The sequence below is a fragment of the Lodderomyces beijingensis genome, assembly GCF_963989305.1.
Source record: "Lodderomyces beijingensis strain CBS 14171 genome assembly, chromosome: 3".
Lineage (NCBI taxonomy): Eukaryota > Fungi > Ascomycota > Pichiomycetes > Serinales > Debaryomycetaceae > Lodderomyces > Lodderomyces beijingensis.
In genome coordinates, this window is record NC_089972.1 from 768950 (window position 1) to 783008 (window position 14059).

The 14059-nt window shown below is 46.4% G+C and overlaps 4 protein-coding genes across 4 annotated transcripts; 2 read left to right on the forward strand and 2 right to left on the reverse strand. All coding sequences in view use genetic code 12, as the record gives it.

Annotated features, from left to right (window-relative positions):
• Positions 1–3428: 3428 nt before the first annotated feature.
• LODBEIA_P24100 (uncharacterized protein) lies at positions 3429–7468 on the reverse strand (the record flags this gene model as incomplete). Its single annotated transcript, XM_066972407.1, has 2 exons — positions 3429–7084; positions 7432–7468. The coding sequence occupies 2 exons, from the start codon at positions 7466–7468 to the stop codon at positions 3429–3431; spliced, it is 3693 nt and encodes a 1230-aa protein (XP_066829348.1).
• A 616-nt stretch (positions 7469–8084) lies between these two features.
• On the reverse strand, positions 8085–9011 carry LODBEIA_P24110 (uncharacterized protein; the record flags this gene model as incomplete). The annotated part of the gene is made up of 1 exon (XM_066972408.1): positions 8085–9011. The coding sequence occupies one exon, from the start codon at positions 9009–9011 to the stop codon at positions 8085–8087; it is 927 nt and encodes a 308-aa protein (XP_066829349.1).
• A 1264-nt stretch (positions 9012–10275) lies between these two features.
• On the forward strand, positions 10276–13275 carry LODBEIA_P24120 (uncharacterized protein; the record flags this gene model as incomplete). The annotated part of the gene is made up of 1 exon (XM_066972409.1): positions 10276–13275. The coding sequence occupies one exon, from the start codon at positions 10276–10278 to the stop codon at positions 13273–13275; it is 3000 nt and encodes a 999-aa protein (XP_066829350.1).
• A 95-nt stretch (positions 13276–13370) lies between these two features.
• LODBEIA_P24130 (uncharacterized protein) lies at positions 13371–13940 on the forward strand (the record flags this gene model as incomplete). Its single annotated transcript, XM_066972410.1, has 1 exon — positions 13371–13940. One exon carries the CDS (start codon positions 13371–13373, stop codon positions 13938–13940), a length of 570 nt encoding a protein of 189 aa, XP_066829351.1.
• Positions 13941–14059: the final 119 nt, after the last annotated feature.

The following is a 14059-nucleotide window of genomic DNA, read 5'->3' on the forward strand; positions in this document are numbered from 1 at the left end:
GAGCGCAAGTCCTTTTCTTGCATGTGATTCCACCTGGATTAACCCCCATCTAGCCTTCGCTCTTCATGACAACAGTTTGGTCCTAAAATCACACGTGGTTTGCATTAGCATTACCACTAATCTTTTCCGCCTCCCACCTCCACTTCTATTCAAATGAATTTGCTTATCGAGTGAGTCGAACGGCATTTTTCAATCTACAGTGCCGGATTTCTCTTGTTTCGATAATATAACATCATCCTATTGTGCTGTACCGACTAAACCCCTAAGTTGTGGATAAGTCACTTCTTGGGGCCGAACTAATATTTTTCTTTTTCGTTTTTCTTTGTTTAATCCACTTGTTGTCGAGATCAAACGGCTCCTGGATAATACGCGCCAATCGTTCTAGTGGCTTTTCTGCAAGCAATAAATAAGTGCCGATCAAAGTAACGCCTATATTTGTGAAAATCCAACCGTCTCCGATGCTGAAGAACTGGGTGTTTCTGCAAAGTGTTTAACTTTTACCAAGAATTTCAGGTGCAGCAAGAAGCCAACGTCGCTCAGCAATGAAACAAGTGTGGCAATTTACAATTTTGACAGGCAAGACAAATGGACGGCTGGGATTAGGGGGGAGGAGGTTGTTTTTTCACATTTTGGCTTCCGCCTAGTGCAAAGATAATGATTGCCGCCGGGGCATTACTATTTTCCTACACGGCAGACAACGCGATATCTCAAATGAACTTGAAACAGATTTTTGGCGTGAAGGCGTGGGAAAGAAATAAAATAGTTGAACTGTTCCTTAACGTGGTCCAGAAGCAAAAAAGTTGAACTGTTCCTTAACGTGGTCCAGAAGCACCAGGTGTTCCGACCTTGCGAAAGAAAACTGGGCAACTTTGTTTTCTTTTTTTTTTTTTCCCTTTTCTCACTGGTGAGAGGCTCAACAAATAGAACACATAAAAACTTGGACGCTCAAAAGTCCATGATGAAAGTGCTCTTGATACTCGTCGAATAGGAGTACAGGATTTGGCTGGTGGAAATAAATCCGAGTACTTCGCGGCATACTGGACTTCTTGCATGTCTTTGTAAAATTACTCAAAAAAAAAAGTAACGTGAAAACGCAGACAATCATTCCTTCGTTACAGCTCGTTTGGAATAAGGCACCATGGCGATCTGATTGTGGAAATTGAGTTGAAAAGCAACTGTGCAGAGTCGGTTTTTTTTTGGTTTTTTTTTTTAACTGCGCAAGTTGCAGCAATTAGCACAAGCAGGTCTCGTGCAGCATTTATTCTGCAATTGTTCGGCTGCCGGTCAATAACGTCTCGCTATTATGCACCATTCCTTGTAACTTGACTTTTGTTTTACCTGCCATTTGGCTCGTGCCTGGGAGAACTAACTAACCAGTCTAACCTAAGCATTGGCCTCCCTGCACAAGTGCTTTTCGTAGTCACATAACCATGATTTTGGTCTTTAAAATAGTGTCTCTTTTTTTACTGGCCACAACAGGTGAACTTCATCAAAGAAAACTCCAACGCAGCAAGCTCAATTTTTTGTTGCTCATACGAAGCACATTCCATGGATTGTGGCATATAACTCCGGTTTTGAATTCTTTGAAAAATGAAAAAACTTTTTTCTTTTCAACTCATGTCTGAATTACCATTGGGATGATAGATGTGACCAAATTTCTTTTCCTTCTTATCAAAAACCTCTTACATAGCACGCTTTTGAAACGAAGGGGGTAATGGGGAGGTGGGATTGACAAAACAAAAACGAGTTTCTCCTCTCAATGTACCCCGTGGCTACTGGTTATCACGCTTGAGTGCTGCAAACTGCAAAAATATTATAACTCATTGGTTTGCTTCAGTCAAAAGGCTACATGAAACTCACAGAAGTTTCGTGATAGCCCTATGGAGTCCCATTTCAATTAAATTAATCGCATATGCACGGTTTAGATTTCCAATTTGAGTCAAACGCAGCAAAACTAAAGACCGGAAGGAGGAAAAAGGAGGTGTGGGGGGGGGGGGGGGGGAGGGGAAGGGAGGATCGGGACAACACAATAGTGGTACTTTGGGCTCCTCCCTTGGACAGAGGCAAGCTCATTGGGCCACGGAAAGCACTGTAGTTTTTTTTGTATCATTTTCCAACCAACTCTCCTTCCTCTCGACAATTCAACTTTTGATAAGCCCACGAGCGAACCTAACCTAACCGAACTTAACTTAACCTAACCAGGGTGTCTCAAAAATCAAGTTAGTACCGACCTGCCTTTATCTTCACCAGTAAATTCATTTTGCTTCCTGTAATCAAGAAGGAATTCCCCTGCCAAATCGAAGCCCCCATTTTAGGTACCGTTGTTGTTCAGATGAAAGAACCTTCCACATTATCATCGACATTGTCACCTTTGTGAGCTTGTCTCGGACGAAAAACATGGTCAGCTTCTCATGTAAAGTTGTAAAAACCTGGAAGGCGTCTCTTTGCGCTTGACCCAATTTGGCAGGTAGTTATCACTCATGGCCCCATGAACAATCGGACACTTTGCGGTTGCTGCATCCAACTATATGAACTTCCCCTGCCTGCCGGACGCCCAATTTTCTTTTTTTCCATTTTTTGGTCTCGGTGGTTTGAGCTATTAACCATTAGGTGACTCTATTGTCCAGGACCTTGGGAATAAAGTGCATGGGGGCTTTCGATTGTTATATGGTTATGCATTGGTTAATGTGGCCTCCATAGCTGTCCTGTAGTTAAGTTGCAATTTCGGGATTGATTGTCTTTGCTCGCTTTTTTTTTTCTCTTTTGCAGCCAGTGAAGAACAAACAAAGCTGGTGGGTTCTGATATTGGCTGCAACTACGACTGCAACTGCAACTGCAACTGCTATTGGACTATTCCATCAAGATTATTACCTCCCCATAATGTATCTGATAATCGCATTTCTATCACAAACGGTGAGGTTTTCAACTTGGTCTCCAGGAGTATAAATACATGGGCGAAATGTCCGGTTTTTTTTTTGGATGCTGCTTGTTGCAAAAGGAGGAATAGGAAGAGGAAAGTTTGCTTTAGCTGTCGTCACCTTCATTTGCAACTGAACTTTTGATCGCTGAGCAATGAGATTTGGTGTTACACTCGCTGTGGCTGGGGTTTTGTTTTCCCCAGCATTAGCTGCTTCTCAGTCTTCAGCGCTGGCCGCAGCTTCTGCTCCAGCCGAAGAACCAGACCAGGACCATTTAAACTTTCGTTGGACTACGGTTGTCGTTCCTTCTTCAACTAAAATAGTCACCATAACTACAGGCTGTGATGGTGCATCTAACAAAAATCCCAGGCCTGTTAAAACGTTTACCATTACGCAGGGTGTAACCACCGAAAGTGTTTACGATTGTCCCTCGTCAAGTACTTCTGATTCTTCGAGTTTGCCTTCGTCTTCTTCGGCTGAGTCATCCAGCGTTGAGCCATCTTCGTCAGCTCAGCCATCATCTGGTGCTGAACCATTATCTTCAGCGGAATTGTCAAGCGCTGAGCCATCTTCATCAAGTGTCGAGCCATCGTCGTCAAGCGCTGAGCCATCATCATCAAGTGTCGAGCCATCGTCGTCAAGCGTTGAGCCATCTTCATCTGCCGTGACATCCAGTGCTGAGCCATCCTCGTCAGCTGAGCCATCGTCAAGTGCTGAGCCATCATCATCAAGTGTCGAGCCATCATCATCAAGTGTCGAGCCATCGTCATCAAGCGTTGAGCAACCATCTTCAGCTGAATCGTCAAGTGCTGAGCCATCTTCATCAAGTGTCGAGCCATCGTCATCAAGCGTTGAGCAACCATCTTCAGCTGAATCGTCAAGTGCTGAGCCATCGTCATCAAGCGTTGAGCCACCATCATCAAGCGTTGAGCCACCATCTTCAGCTGAATCGTCAAGTGCTGAGCCATCATCATCAAGTGTTGAGCCATCATCATCAAGTGTCGAGCCATCGTCGTCAAGCGCTGAGCCATCATCATCAAGTGTCGAGCCATCGTCGTCAAGCGTTGAGCCATCTTCATCTGCCGTGACATCCAGTGCTGAGCCATCCTCATCAGCTGAGCCATCGTCAAGTGCTGAGCCATCATCGTCAAGTGCTGAGCCATCATCATCAAGTGCTGAGCCATCATCATCAAGTGTCGAGCCATCATCATCAAGTGTCGAGCCATCATCATCAAGTGTCGAGCCATCATCATCAAGTGTCGAGCCATCGTCATCAAGCGTTGAGCAACCATCTTCAGCTTCAGCCGTGACATCCAGCGCTGAACCATCCTCATCGTCAGCTGAGCCATCGTCATCTGCCGAACCATCATCTTCGGCTGAGGCATCGTCAAGTGTTGAGCTATCTTCAAGCTTTGAGCCATCGTCAAGTGTTGAGCCATCGTCAAGTGTTGAGCCATCCTCATCTGCTGAGCCATCGTCAAGTGTTGAGCCATCGTCAAGTGTTGAGCCATCGTCAAGTGTTGAGCCATCGTCAAGTGTTGAGCCATCCTCATCTGCTGAGCCATCATCATCAAGTGTCGAGCCATCGTCATCAAGCGTTGAGCCCTCATCTAGCGTCGAGCCATCCTCATCTGCCGAGTCATCCAGTGCTGAGCCATCATCGTCTGCTTCAGCCGTGACATCCAGCGCTGAACCATCCTCATCGTCAGCTGAGCCATCGTCAAGCGTTGAGCCATCCTCATCTGCTGAGCCATCGTCAAGCGCTGAACCATCCTCATCGTCAGCTGAGCCATCGTCATCTGCCGAACCATCATCTTCGGCTGAGGCATCGTCAAGTGTTGAGCTATCTTCAAGCTTTGAGCCATCTTCATCTGCTGAGCCATCTTCATCTGCTGAGCCATCGTCAAGTGTTGAGCCATCGTCAAGCGTTGAGCCATCCTCATCTGCTGAGCCATCCTCATCTGCTGAGCCATCGTCAAGCGCTGAACCATCCTCATCGTCAGCTGAGCCATCGTCATCTGCCGAACCATCATCTTCGGCTGAGGCATCGTCAAGTGTTGAGCTATCTTCAAGCTTTGAGCCATCTTCATCTGCTGAGCCATCTTCATCTGCTGAGCCATCGTCAAGTGTTGAGCCATCGTCAAGCGTTGAGCCATCCTCATCTGCTGAGCCATCCTCATCTGCTGAGCCATCGTCAAGCGCTGAACCATCCTCATCGTCAGCTGAGCCATCGTCAAGTGTTGAGCCATCGTCAAGTGTTGAGCCATCGTCAAGCGTTGAGCCATCCTCATCTGCTGAGCCATCGTCAAGCGCTGAACCATCCTCATCGTCAGCTGAGCCATCGTCATCTGCCGAACCATCATCTTCGGCTGAGGCATCGTCAAGTGTTGAGCTATCTTCAAGCTTTGAGCCATCTTCATCTGCTGAGCCATCTTCATCTGCTGAGCCATCGTCAAGTGTTGAGCCATCGTCAAGCGTTGAGCCATCCTCATCTGCTGAGCCATCCTCATCTGCTGAGCCATCGTCAAGCGCTGAACCATCCTCATCGTCAGCTGAGCCATCGTCATCTGCCGAACCATCATCTTCGGCTGAGGCATCGTCAAGTGTTGAGCTATCTTCAAGCTTTGAGCCATCTTCATCTGCTGAGCCATCCTCATCTGCTGAGCCATCGTCAAGCGCTGAACCATCCTCATCGTCAGCTGAGCCATCGTCAAGTGTTGAGCCATCGTCAAGTGTTGAGCCATCGTCAAGTGTTGAGCCATCCTCATCTGCTGAGCCATCGTCAAGTGTTGAGCCATCGTCAAGTGTTGAGCCATCCTCATCTGCTGAGCCATCGTCAAGTGTTGAGCTATCTTCATCTGCTGAACCATCCGCATCGTCAGCTGAGCCATCGTCAAGTGTTGAGCCATCGTCAAGTGTTGAGCCATCGTCAAGTGTTGAGCCATCCTCATCTGCTGAGCCATCGTCAAGTGTTGAGCTATCTTCATCTGCTGAACCATCCGCATCGTCAGCTGAGCCATCGTCAAGTGTTGAGCCATCCTCATCTGCCGAACCATCGTCATCTGCCGAACCATCGTCATCTGCCGAACCATCATCTTCGGCTGAGGCATCCTCATCCTTGACACCTGCATCATCCAGCGTTGAGCCATCCTCATCTGCTGAGCCATCATCATCAAGTGTCGAGCCATCGTCATCAAGCGTTGAGCCATCATCTTCGGCTGCACCATCATCCAGCGTTTCACCATCATCTTCGGCTGCACCATCATCCAGCGTTTCACCATCATCTTCGGCTGCACCATCATCCAGCGTTGAGCCATTTTCATCTGCTGAGCCATCGTCAAGTGTTGAGCCGTCGTCATCTGCTGAACCATCCTCATCCTTGACCCCTGCATCATCCAGCGCTGAGCCATCTTCATCAAGCGCTTCACCATCATCTTCGGCTGCACCATCATCCAGCGCTGAGCCATCTTCATCAAGCGCTTCACTATCATCTTCGGCTGCACCATCATCCAGCGCTGAGCCATCTTCATCAAGCGCTTCACCATCATCTTCGGCTGCACCATCATCCAGCGCTGAGCCATCTTCATCAAGCGCTTCACCATCATCTTCGGCTGCACCATCATCCAGCGCTGAGCCATCTTCATCAAGCGCTTCACCATCATCCAGCGCTTCACCATCATCCAGCGCTGAACTATCCTCATCATCTTCAGTTGAGTCCTCAAGCTGGTCCGCCCCATCACCATCGTCGTCGTCGTCATCTTCAGTTGAATCCTCAAACTCATCAACGTCGTCTTCTCCTTCGTCTGTGGCTCCTAGCTCAAGCTCATCTGCACCTTGGTCATCTAGTGTTGCAAGCTCAAGCACACCAGAAGAGCCATCTAGTTCGTCGTCTATCTTACTGGGATACTCCTCGTCATCAAGCTCTTTACCATCTAGTTCATCAGAACCAATCACTTCTTCATCACTACCATACACTCCTTCATCGTCTTTGATCAGTTCGAGCCGGCGCTCCTCGATTCCAATTCTTACAACTAGCGAGCTATCAACTGTACCAAGCTCAACTGGATCTGATGAAGTGATTATTACCAAGACCACCACCGAAGTTGCCAAGACTACTACTGTTGTTACAATCACCTCGTGCCACGAAGACGCATGCCATACCAATACTGTCAGCACCGGTGTTACAGTTGTCACTGTGACCAGTTGGGATTCCGAAACGGAATACACAACTTATTGTCCATTGACTACAACTAGGGACCAACTCCTCCTCGTTAAAATTGCCGAGGATATTGCCACTGTTGCTATTGATGCCCTTGAAGACATTTACAGCGATGTCAGACTGGAGTTGGGATTGAGAGACCAATACGCTCAAGCGTTCAGCACCCTGAGCTTACCAGAAGTAAATGAAGTTGAACGTCGTGATAACCTGGGAGCTGCAACCTTTGGATTGAACTATTCAGGTGTTGCTGCTATTTGCGGTTTGTTGTTGAGTTTCGTCATATTGCTTTAGAACTCAGGGCGTTATACCCACCTGTTCCAGTTTCATTCATACCACTATTTCCAAATTATTTTGGAGTTTCATTTATGTCAACCTAACAAGTTTCTGGCTGACACGTTTTCAAAAACCTTTTCCTTTCGTTGCTTGCATTCAAATTCATACCGTTTTTTGATTGTTTTTGGACTGTTTTTTTTTTGTTGATATATTTGCACCGTCGACTGCATTCCTGTTAGTAGTTTCATTTGAAATGAATATTCGTTATTCTTGTTTTTTGCATTCTTCAGTTATGCCTTTGTAAAGTATATATTGTGATTTCTCTGCTTTTGGGTCTTGGACGTTGAAAGGACTGACATTTTAGAATTGTTCAGTGTGTACGTCTGCTAAGAGAAGAGAAGATGATTTGGAGCTCCGTATTCTACAGTTGCTCACTCAGAGACGAGACGTGAATAAAGGGTTTTTGCTGGTTATCAAACAAAGTCTAGATTACATACTAATAAATTGAGATTTTTTACAAAAAGGGGGGGGGGGCACTGAGGAAGGAGTAGGGGGAAGATGAGTTTGACATTTAAATCATTAAACGTTATCATCACACATCACACATCATCGTCGTCGTCATCATCGTCATCGTCATCACACACACACATCTTATCTCTCTGCTTTTTCTCTTTCTAATTGCCCCCGTTTCCAAATAACCCTCTACCAAGTTTACCAAAGATGATTATCCCACAAAAGAAAAAACTGCCGGTCCATAACCACAAGGCAATGATATCGTTGGTGGTTTTGGAATAGCTCAAGATAAATCGGGCATTTTGCAAATAGATGCTCACGCAACATCCAGCTGTAACCAATAGCGACGACAAAAAGCCCAGAATAGTTCCGTCCAAGAGTAACCACAAGCCTGGATTGATCAAGGACCAGATGATCGACACTTGCAAAAAACTAGTCCATTCGATTTTGCGGATGGCGTAGCTTATACCCAAAAACGTGACACAAGTTCTGATCAAGTCATTCAAGAAATTGGTTGTGCCGTTGCGATTTGCCAGCGCTGGGTTGGACGATAATAATCTCTTGGTGAAGATGCTTGGTAACACCTTATCCAAGATGGGATGCACTGAAGCCATTAACAAGCCCTGCAACGTCAAGGCAAAGATCTTGTCAAACAACTTGCCCAAGTCGTGCTCGTCTATATCGGAAATGTAGGTTCCCAATTTGAACTTTGACACGATGGAGTAAAGGAAAACATGGGTGATGGATAATGGGAAATTGACCAACTGGTTTTCACTAAAGTGGTTATAGTTGATGTGTCTGATGATCTCATTGTACAAAAAGGCTGAGCTCGACAAGATCACCAACTTGACAATGAACGGGAAACCCGTGGCATGGGGATGGTGAAGCAGATGTTGATGCTTCAGCGGCACGGTGCTGCCGTTGGCGTCTCCGTTGAGATATCTCAGATCCGGCGACTTTTTCACTTTCAATTCCAATTCAGACGTACTGTCATTCAAATCTTTGTCGTAGTTGATGAATGAATCATTTTGATAAAAACCGTACAATTCAGGCTTAGTCAAGTTGGTCAAGGAGTCAGTCTTTTCCATTTTGCCCGTAGTAGCGCTGCCGTTGCTGTTATTGTTGCTATTGCTGCTGCTGCTGCTGCTATTTGGAGTTACTCTGTTGGGAAAAGCTGGTGGATTAAGGGAAGTTGGAGTTGATGTCTCTGAATGTACAGGGGAATTCCCCATGTTTTTAAGGCTCGTGTTCGATAGTGCAATTCTTCTTAACTCCGACATGCCTCTCTTGTACAAACCCCTGATTTACGTAATACAGATGTGTATATGGACAGCAATGGACAGTGACAAACCAGTAGCAGTATCAGTAGCGATGGTCAAGTTTAATTCTTGAAAAACAAGAGGAAGAAGAAGAAGGGGGCAGGAGAAGAAAGGAGTGGAGAGAATACGAGCCTTTCTTTTAAAACCGACTCACTTGGTAGCGGCCCGCTCTTTAGTCAGTGGTGCATTCATGGGTGGTGGTGGTATCAACCAGAAGAGACTCGCAGCGTGTAAGCAAAGGGATGTTCACTCGCGGGTTGGTGTTCCAGCAGGTTGACGGAGGGGGGGGGGGGGGGGAGCACATCGTGTTGCCATGATTTACATGTAGGCCAAAAAAAAAGCTGCAGTATTGTTTCTTTTGCTCTTCTTTTATCAAGGAGGGCTTGACGCGGTTGACCCTTGAGGCTTACAGGCCCTGTGTTGCTCGATCGTTTGGCAACGGAATGGAAATTTCTTCCCTAATCTTTCAATGTCGGAGGTCCGAAAAGGCATAAAAAGAAAAAACCAAAAAAGACTCGACTTTCAGGTGCCAGCGCCGTGTTTGAGTGGAAAAGTGAACCTCTGAAGGGGGTAAAGGGGGGGGGGGGTTCATCAAGGGTGTTTTGTATATACGTCACGTGACGATATGTCTCAGTTGATGGGTCTCAGTCACGTGATCCGGGGGGGGGGGGGGAAAAGTAGGGGGGGGTTGCCACTCCTTGTCTCCTCCACGTTGTTCAGTATCTCATACAAAGTTTTTCCATGCTCTCCCTTCTTGATTCCTCAAACTCGTACTTCTTCTTTTGCAGCGTGGGGGGTTGCTCGTGGACGCATATTGCCCGGTTCAAAAGCCCGTGTGGGTGGTTTTTCGTTGTTTTGATTGTTTGTTTCTCAAGAAAGAGGACTCGCGCTAGATTGCAAAATCACCGAGTAGGTGAATGAGTTAGATGTAAACAGAGGCCGTAGCATTTTCACATCCATTTCACATTCGCATTGACGTTTACAGTCGCTAATCTCCCTCACTCGTCAGCAGGTCAACTCACTGCCAAGCACAATGTCCTCCAACGAGGTTCAGCCCAGTGCGAATTTTTTTGCAAACGAACGCGGGGGAGCGGACTTGCTCGGCGACCTGGATGGTGAAGACAACCTAGACAGGGTTCTTGGCGAATTGGGAGTGGAGAGCTTTGAGAGCGATGACGAAGACGACAATGTCGCTGATCTCATGTACAACGAGTCAGACGAAGAAGAAGAAGAACAAGTGGGAAAAGACAAAGAACAAGAACGAGAAGAAGAGGACGAAGAAGAAGAAGAAGATGATGATGACGAGTTTCTACTTGACTCTGAGGACAATGACGATTACAATGACGAGTTTGACTTGAAAGATGCCATCAAGGGAGCCAGCAACTTCAACTCGAGAAGAAACAAGAGGGGAAAGCCCAGCGACGGGAAAAAGTACTCGTACAAGCAAAAGATGTCGCGATCAGATAACAGAAATTTGGACCCGGAAGTGCGAATGCTCCTTTCCCAGGCCAATGAGGCCTTTGTGAGAAACGATTTTCAAGTGGCGTTGGGTCTCTACAAGGAAGTCATCAAACACGACGCCCGAAATTTCAGCGCCTACAAGGCAATTGGAGAAATCTACCAAAGTGCGGGCAACTTGAATGATTGCTGCAATTCGTGGCTACTAGCTGCTAATATCCACCCATGGGATCACCAGTTTTGGGGGCAAGTTGCTGAACTATCGGCCGATTTGGGACACATCGACCAAGCAATCTATTGCTATACACGCGCCATCTCGTCCGACGCGAATCAGAGTGCCGAGTATTTACTAAGAAGAGCATTACTTTTCAAGGAAAAAAAGCAGTACGGTAAGGCTCTAGACGGATTCCGTAGAGCTCGACAAGTATACCCGACCAACTCCAACATTTTCAAATACATTGCAGCAGTATATGCCGAGCAAAAACGGTTGAATGACGCGATAAACCTATATATGAAGATGTTGGACTGGAACATCAATCATGACGAGTCCCCGCTGCCGGAGATATACCCGACATTTGGGTGGACTGAGTTAAATATCTTGCTAGAGCTACACGTTCAGCACCACTCATATCGACTAGGAATAAATGTCATGAAACTAGCAGCAAGATGGATCCAAGGTAGAGCGAACGAGGATTGGGATGATCAAGATGACTCCGAATTTGACGTGAACAGAAGGTTCAAGAATGCTGTCCACCTTCACAAGCTAAGCGAAGAGGAGCGCAAAGCATTCAACGAAAAGCCATATGATATCCCTGTTGACATTAGATTCAAAATGGGAGTGTTGCGTTTGGGAGCAGGTGACAAGGACGAGGCGTTGCATCACTTTGAATATTTGCTCGACGACAAGCAGGAAGATATCGAAGATTTGTATTTCGAAGCCGGTAGACTACTAGAAGAAATGGGGCTTTACGAAGAAGCGCTAGTTTATTTGCTCCGCGCACTAGGCTCGGAGGAGCCCAGTGTCGAATTGGTGCAACTCTTGGGAAAATGCTATTACGAGACCGAGGATTATGCTCAAGCCAAGGAAGCTTACGAAGACTTGCTAAAAGCTGATTGGAAAAACGTTGATTATAAACTTGCCTTGGCTGAAACATTGCACCATTTGGGAGATGACGCACAAGCGGAAAGATTGATAATCGAAGTACAGAAGGAAAGTGCCCGCAAAGGCTCGAAAGAACGCAAAAAGTCTCTTGTGCAGGCGGAGGAAAACTTGTCGTTGATTAGAACCAGGATCAAGAAAACTCCTAAACGGGTCAGGCTCACCGAGTTGGAAAAGGAAGAGTTGGAGATGAATGCAAAGAGAAAAGTGTTGGACATGTATGGACGAATGGAGAGACTCGAAGACTCTGTTGACGCGGGGGACAAGATTGCCATTTCGGCATGGATACAGTTGGCAACTCAACTAGTGGAGATGTTTACCAATGTCAAGACTTTTTTCCCCAAAGACAAAATGAAGAAATTTAAAGGCATAGTCAAATACCGCGGCAGGAAGAATATGGATTTGGATGAGAAATTAGCCAGGGCGTACAACTTGTTGGAAGGTATATCTCAGAATGAAACACCGAGCCGGTCGTTGACTTCCAAGTCCGAGTATAGAGGCTTGACTTATCACCAATGGTTTGACATTTTTGCCCAGCTTGCATTCCTAGTGGCAATGTATGAGAAAAATGTTGAATATGCCGACGAGATTCTATCGATTGCCATGAATGTTAGTTTGTTCCACCAGGATAAAAAGAAGGAAATCATATTGCAAGTGTTGAAAGTTATCCAGGGTATAGTGCTGGAGCAGCCAGATGGGAATGTCCAGGTATTCACGCGGCACTTGCTCAGTGCAAATCAGTTTTCACCATTCATGTTCAAGTTTTATATCTGCTGCTATGCCTCGGGGTTGAAATTCTGGCAGACGTTTGCCAGCTATAACCAGCAAAAATACTTTCTTCGACAATTGAAAGCATACGACTCGAGCTTCACTGGGAAATACATCTCAGGAATGTCCACCGTTTCAGCGGACTTGTCCAATGTCGAATTGGGCAAATGCCACGCCGACTTGACCTACATCTACGCCAACTTATTAGGCGGCAACCGGAGTTACGCCTCGGGCATATTCTACTTGAATCGAGCCTATGAGCATTATAACCGCGACCCGATGATTTGTCTTATGCTCGGCTTGGGCCACGTCCATCGATCAATGCAGAGAATGAGTGCAAATAGACACAACCAGCTTCTCCAAGGGATAAGCTACTTGCTCGAGTACCAAGAGCATAGATCCAAGAATGCTACCATATACGAGATCCAGGAAATTCAGTACAATTTCGGTAGACTTTTCCACACACTTGGATTATCTAGTCTTGCAATCCCTCATTATGACGAGGTCCTCAAAATCTCCGATGAAAATGACTTGGACCCCGATTATGACCTTGCGTGGGACGCTGCTTACAATTTAACGTTGATTTACAATCTCAACGGGAACGCGGTTTTGGCACGTGAGCTATCTGAAAAATACCTAGTGATGTAAAAAAGAGAATTAATTCCGAGCATGAAGTAACGAGTACCACACCTTCTTCGTAGATTCCTCTTCCCCACCCAAGTCTTTTCTAATTGCAAAAAGTCATGGTCAGAGTCAAACACAGGTACATCCTCTTTGAAATCCTATATCCACCATCGGCATCGCCATCAAGTGCCGATTTCCACGAATTGGCCAAATCGCAACAATCATGCCTTCTAGCGCTTCACAAGCCTACGCCATCGGGGATAACGCAACGCACAATCCTCCACGCGATACGCAAGTCACTAGAGATACATTATGGCGACATAGCAGCTGGCTCCGCGGGACAGTTGATGTCGGTGCGATATTTCTCAAATAAGACCCTGACTGGTATAATCCGATGCGATCGAGATCAACTTAACTGGGTCGTGGGTGCAATGACGCTAGTGACAAAATTGCGCGAGAACTCAGAGAATGGTGGGAGTGGGAGTGGTGAGGGGGATCATGTGATTTTGAGATGCGTGCATGCTAGCGGCACGATTAAGAAGTGTGAGGAGTTTAGCGTGCGATATTCTACGCGGTTGATGAGCTTGTTGGGATCGAGCCGGAGTCATGAGATGCATCGGTTTGTTGAGGAGGTGGAGTTGTTGAAGGAGAGCGATGACGAGGTTGCAGAGACGGATGATTCAGTTTAACCTGGGGTGGGAGAGACTTTCTGTGATGAAGGTGACTGAGGAAAAGATTTTCATTTGGTGGGAATACTTTGCCACGCTGCGGCATTGCTCCTGTTTAGAGGGCAGGCACGTTCACATCT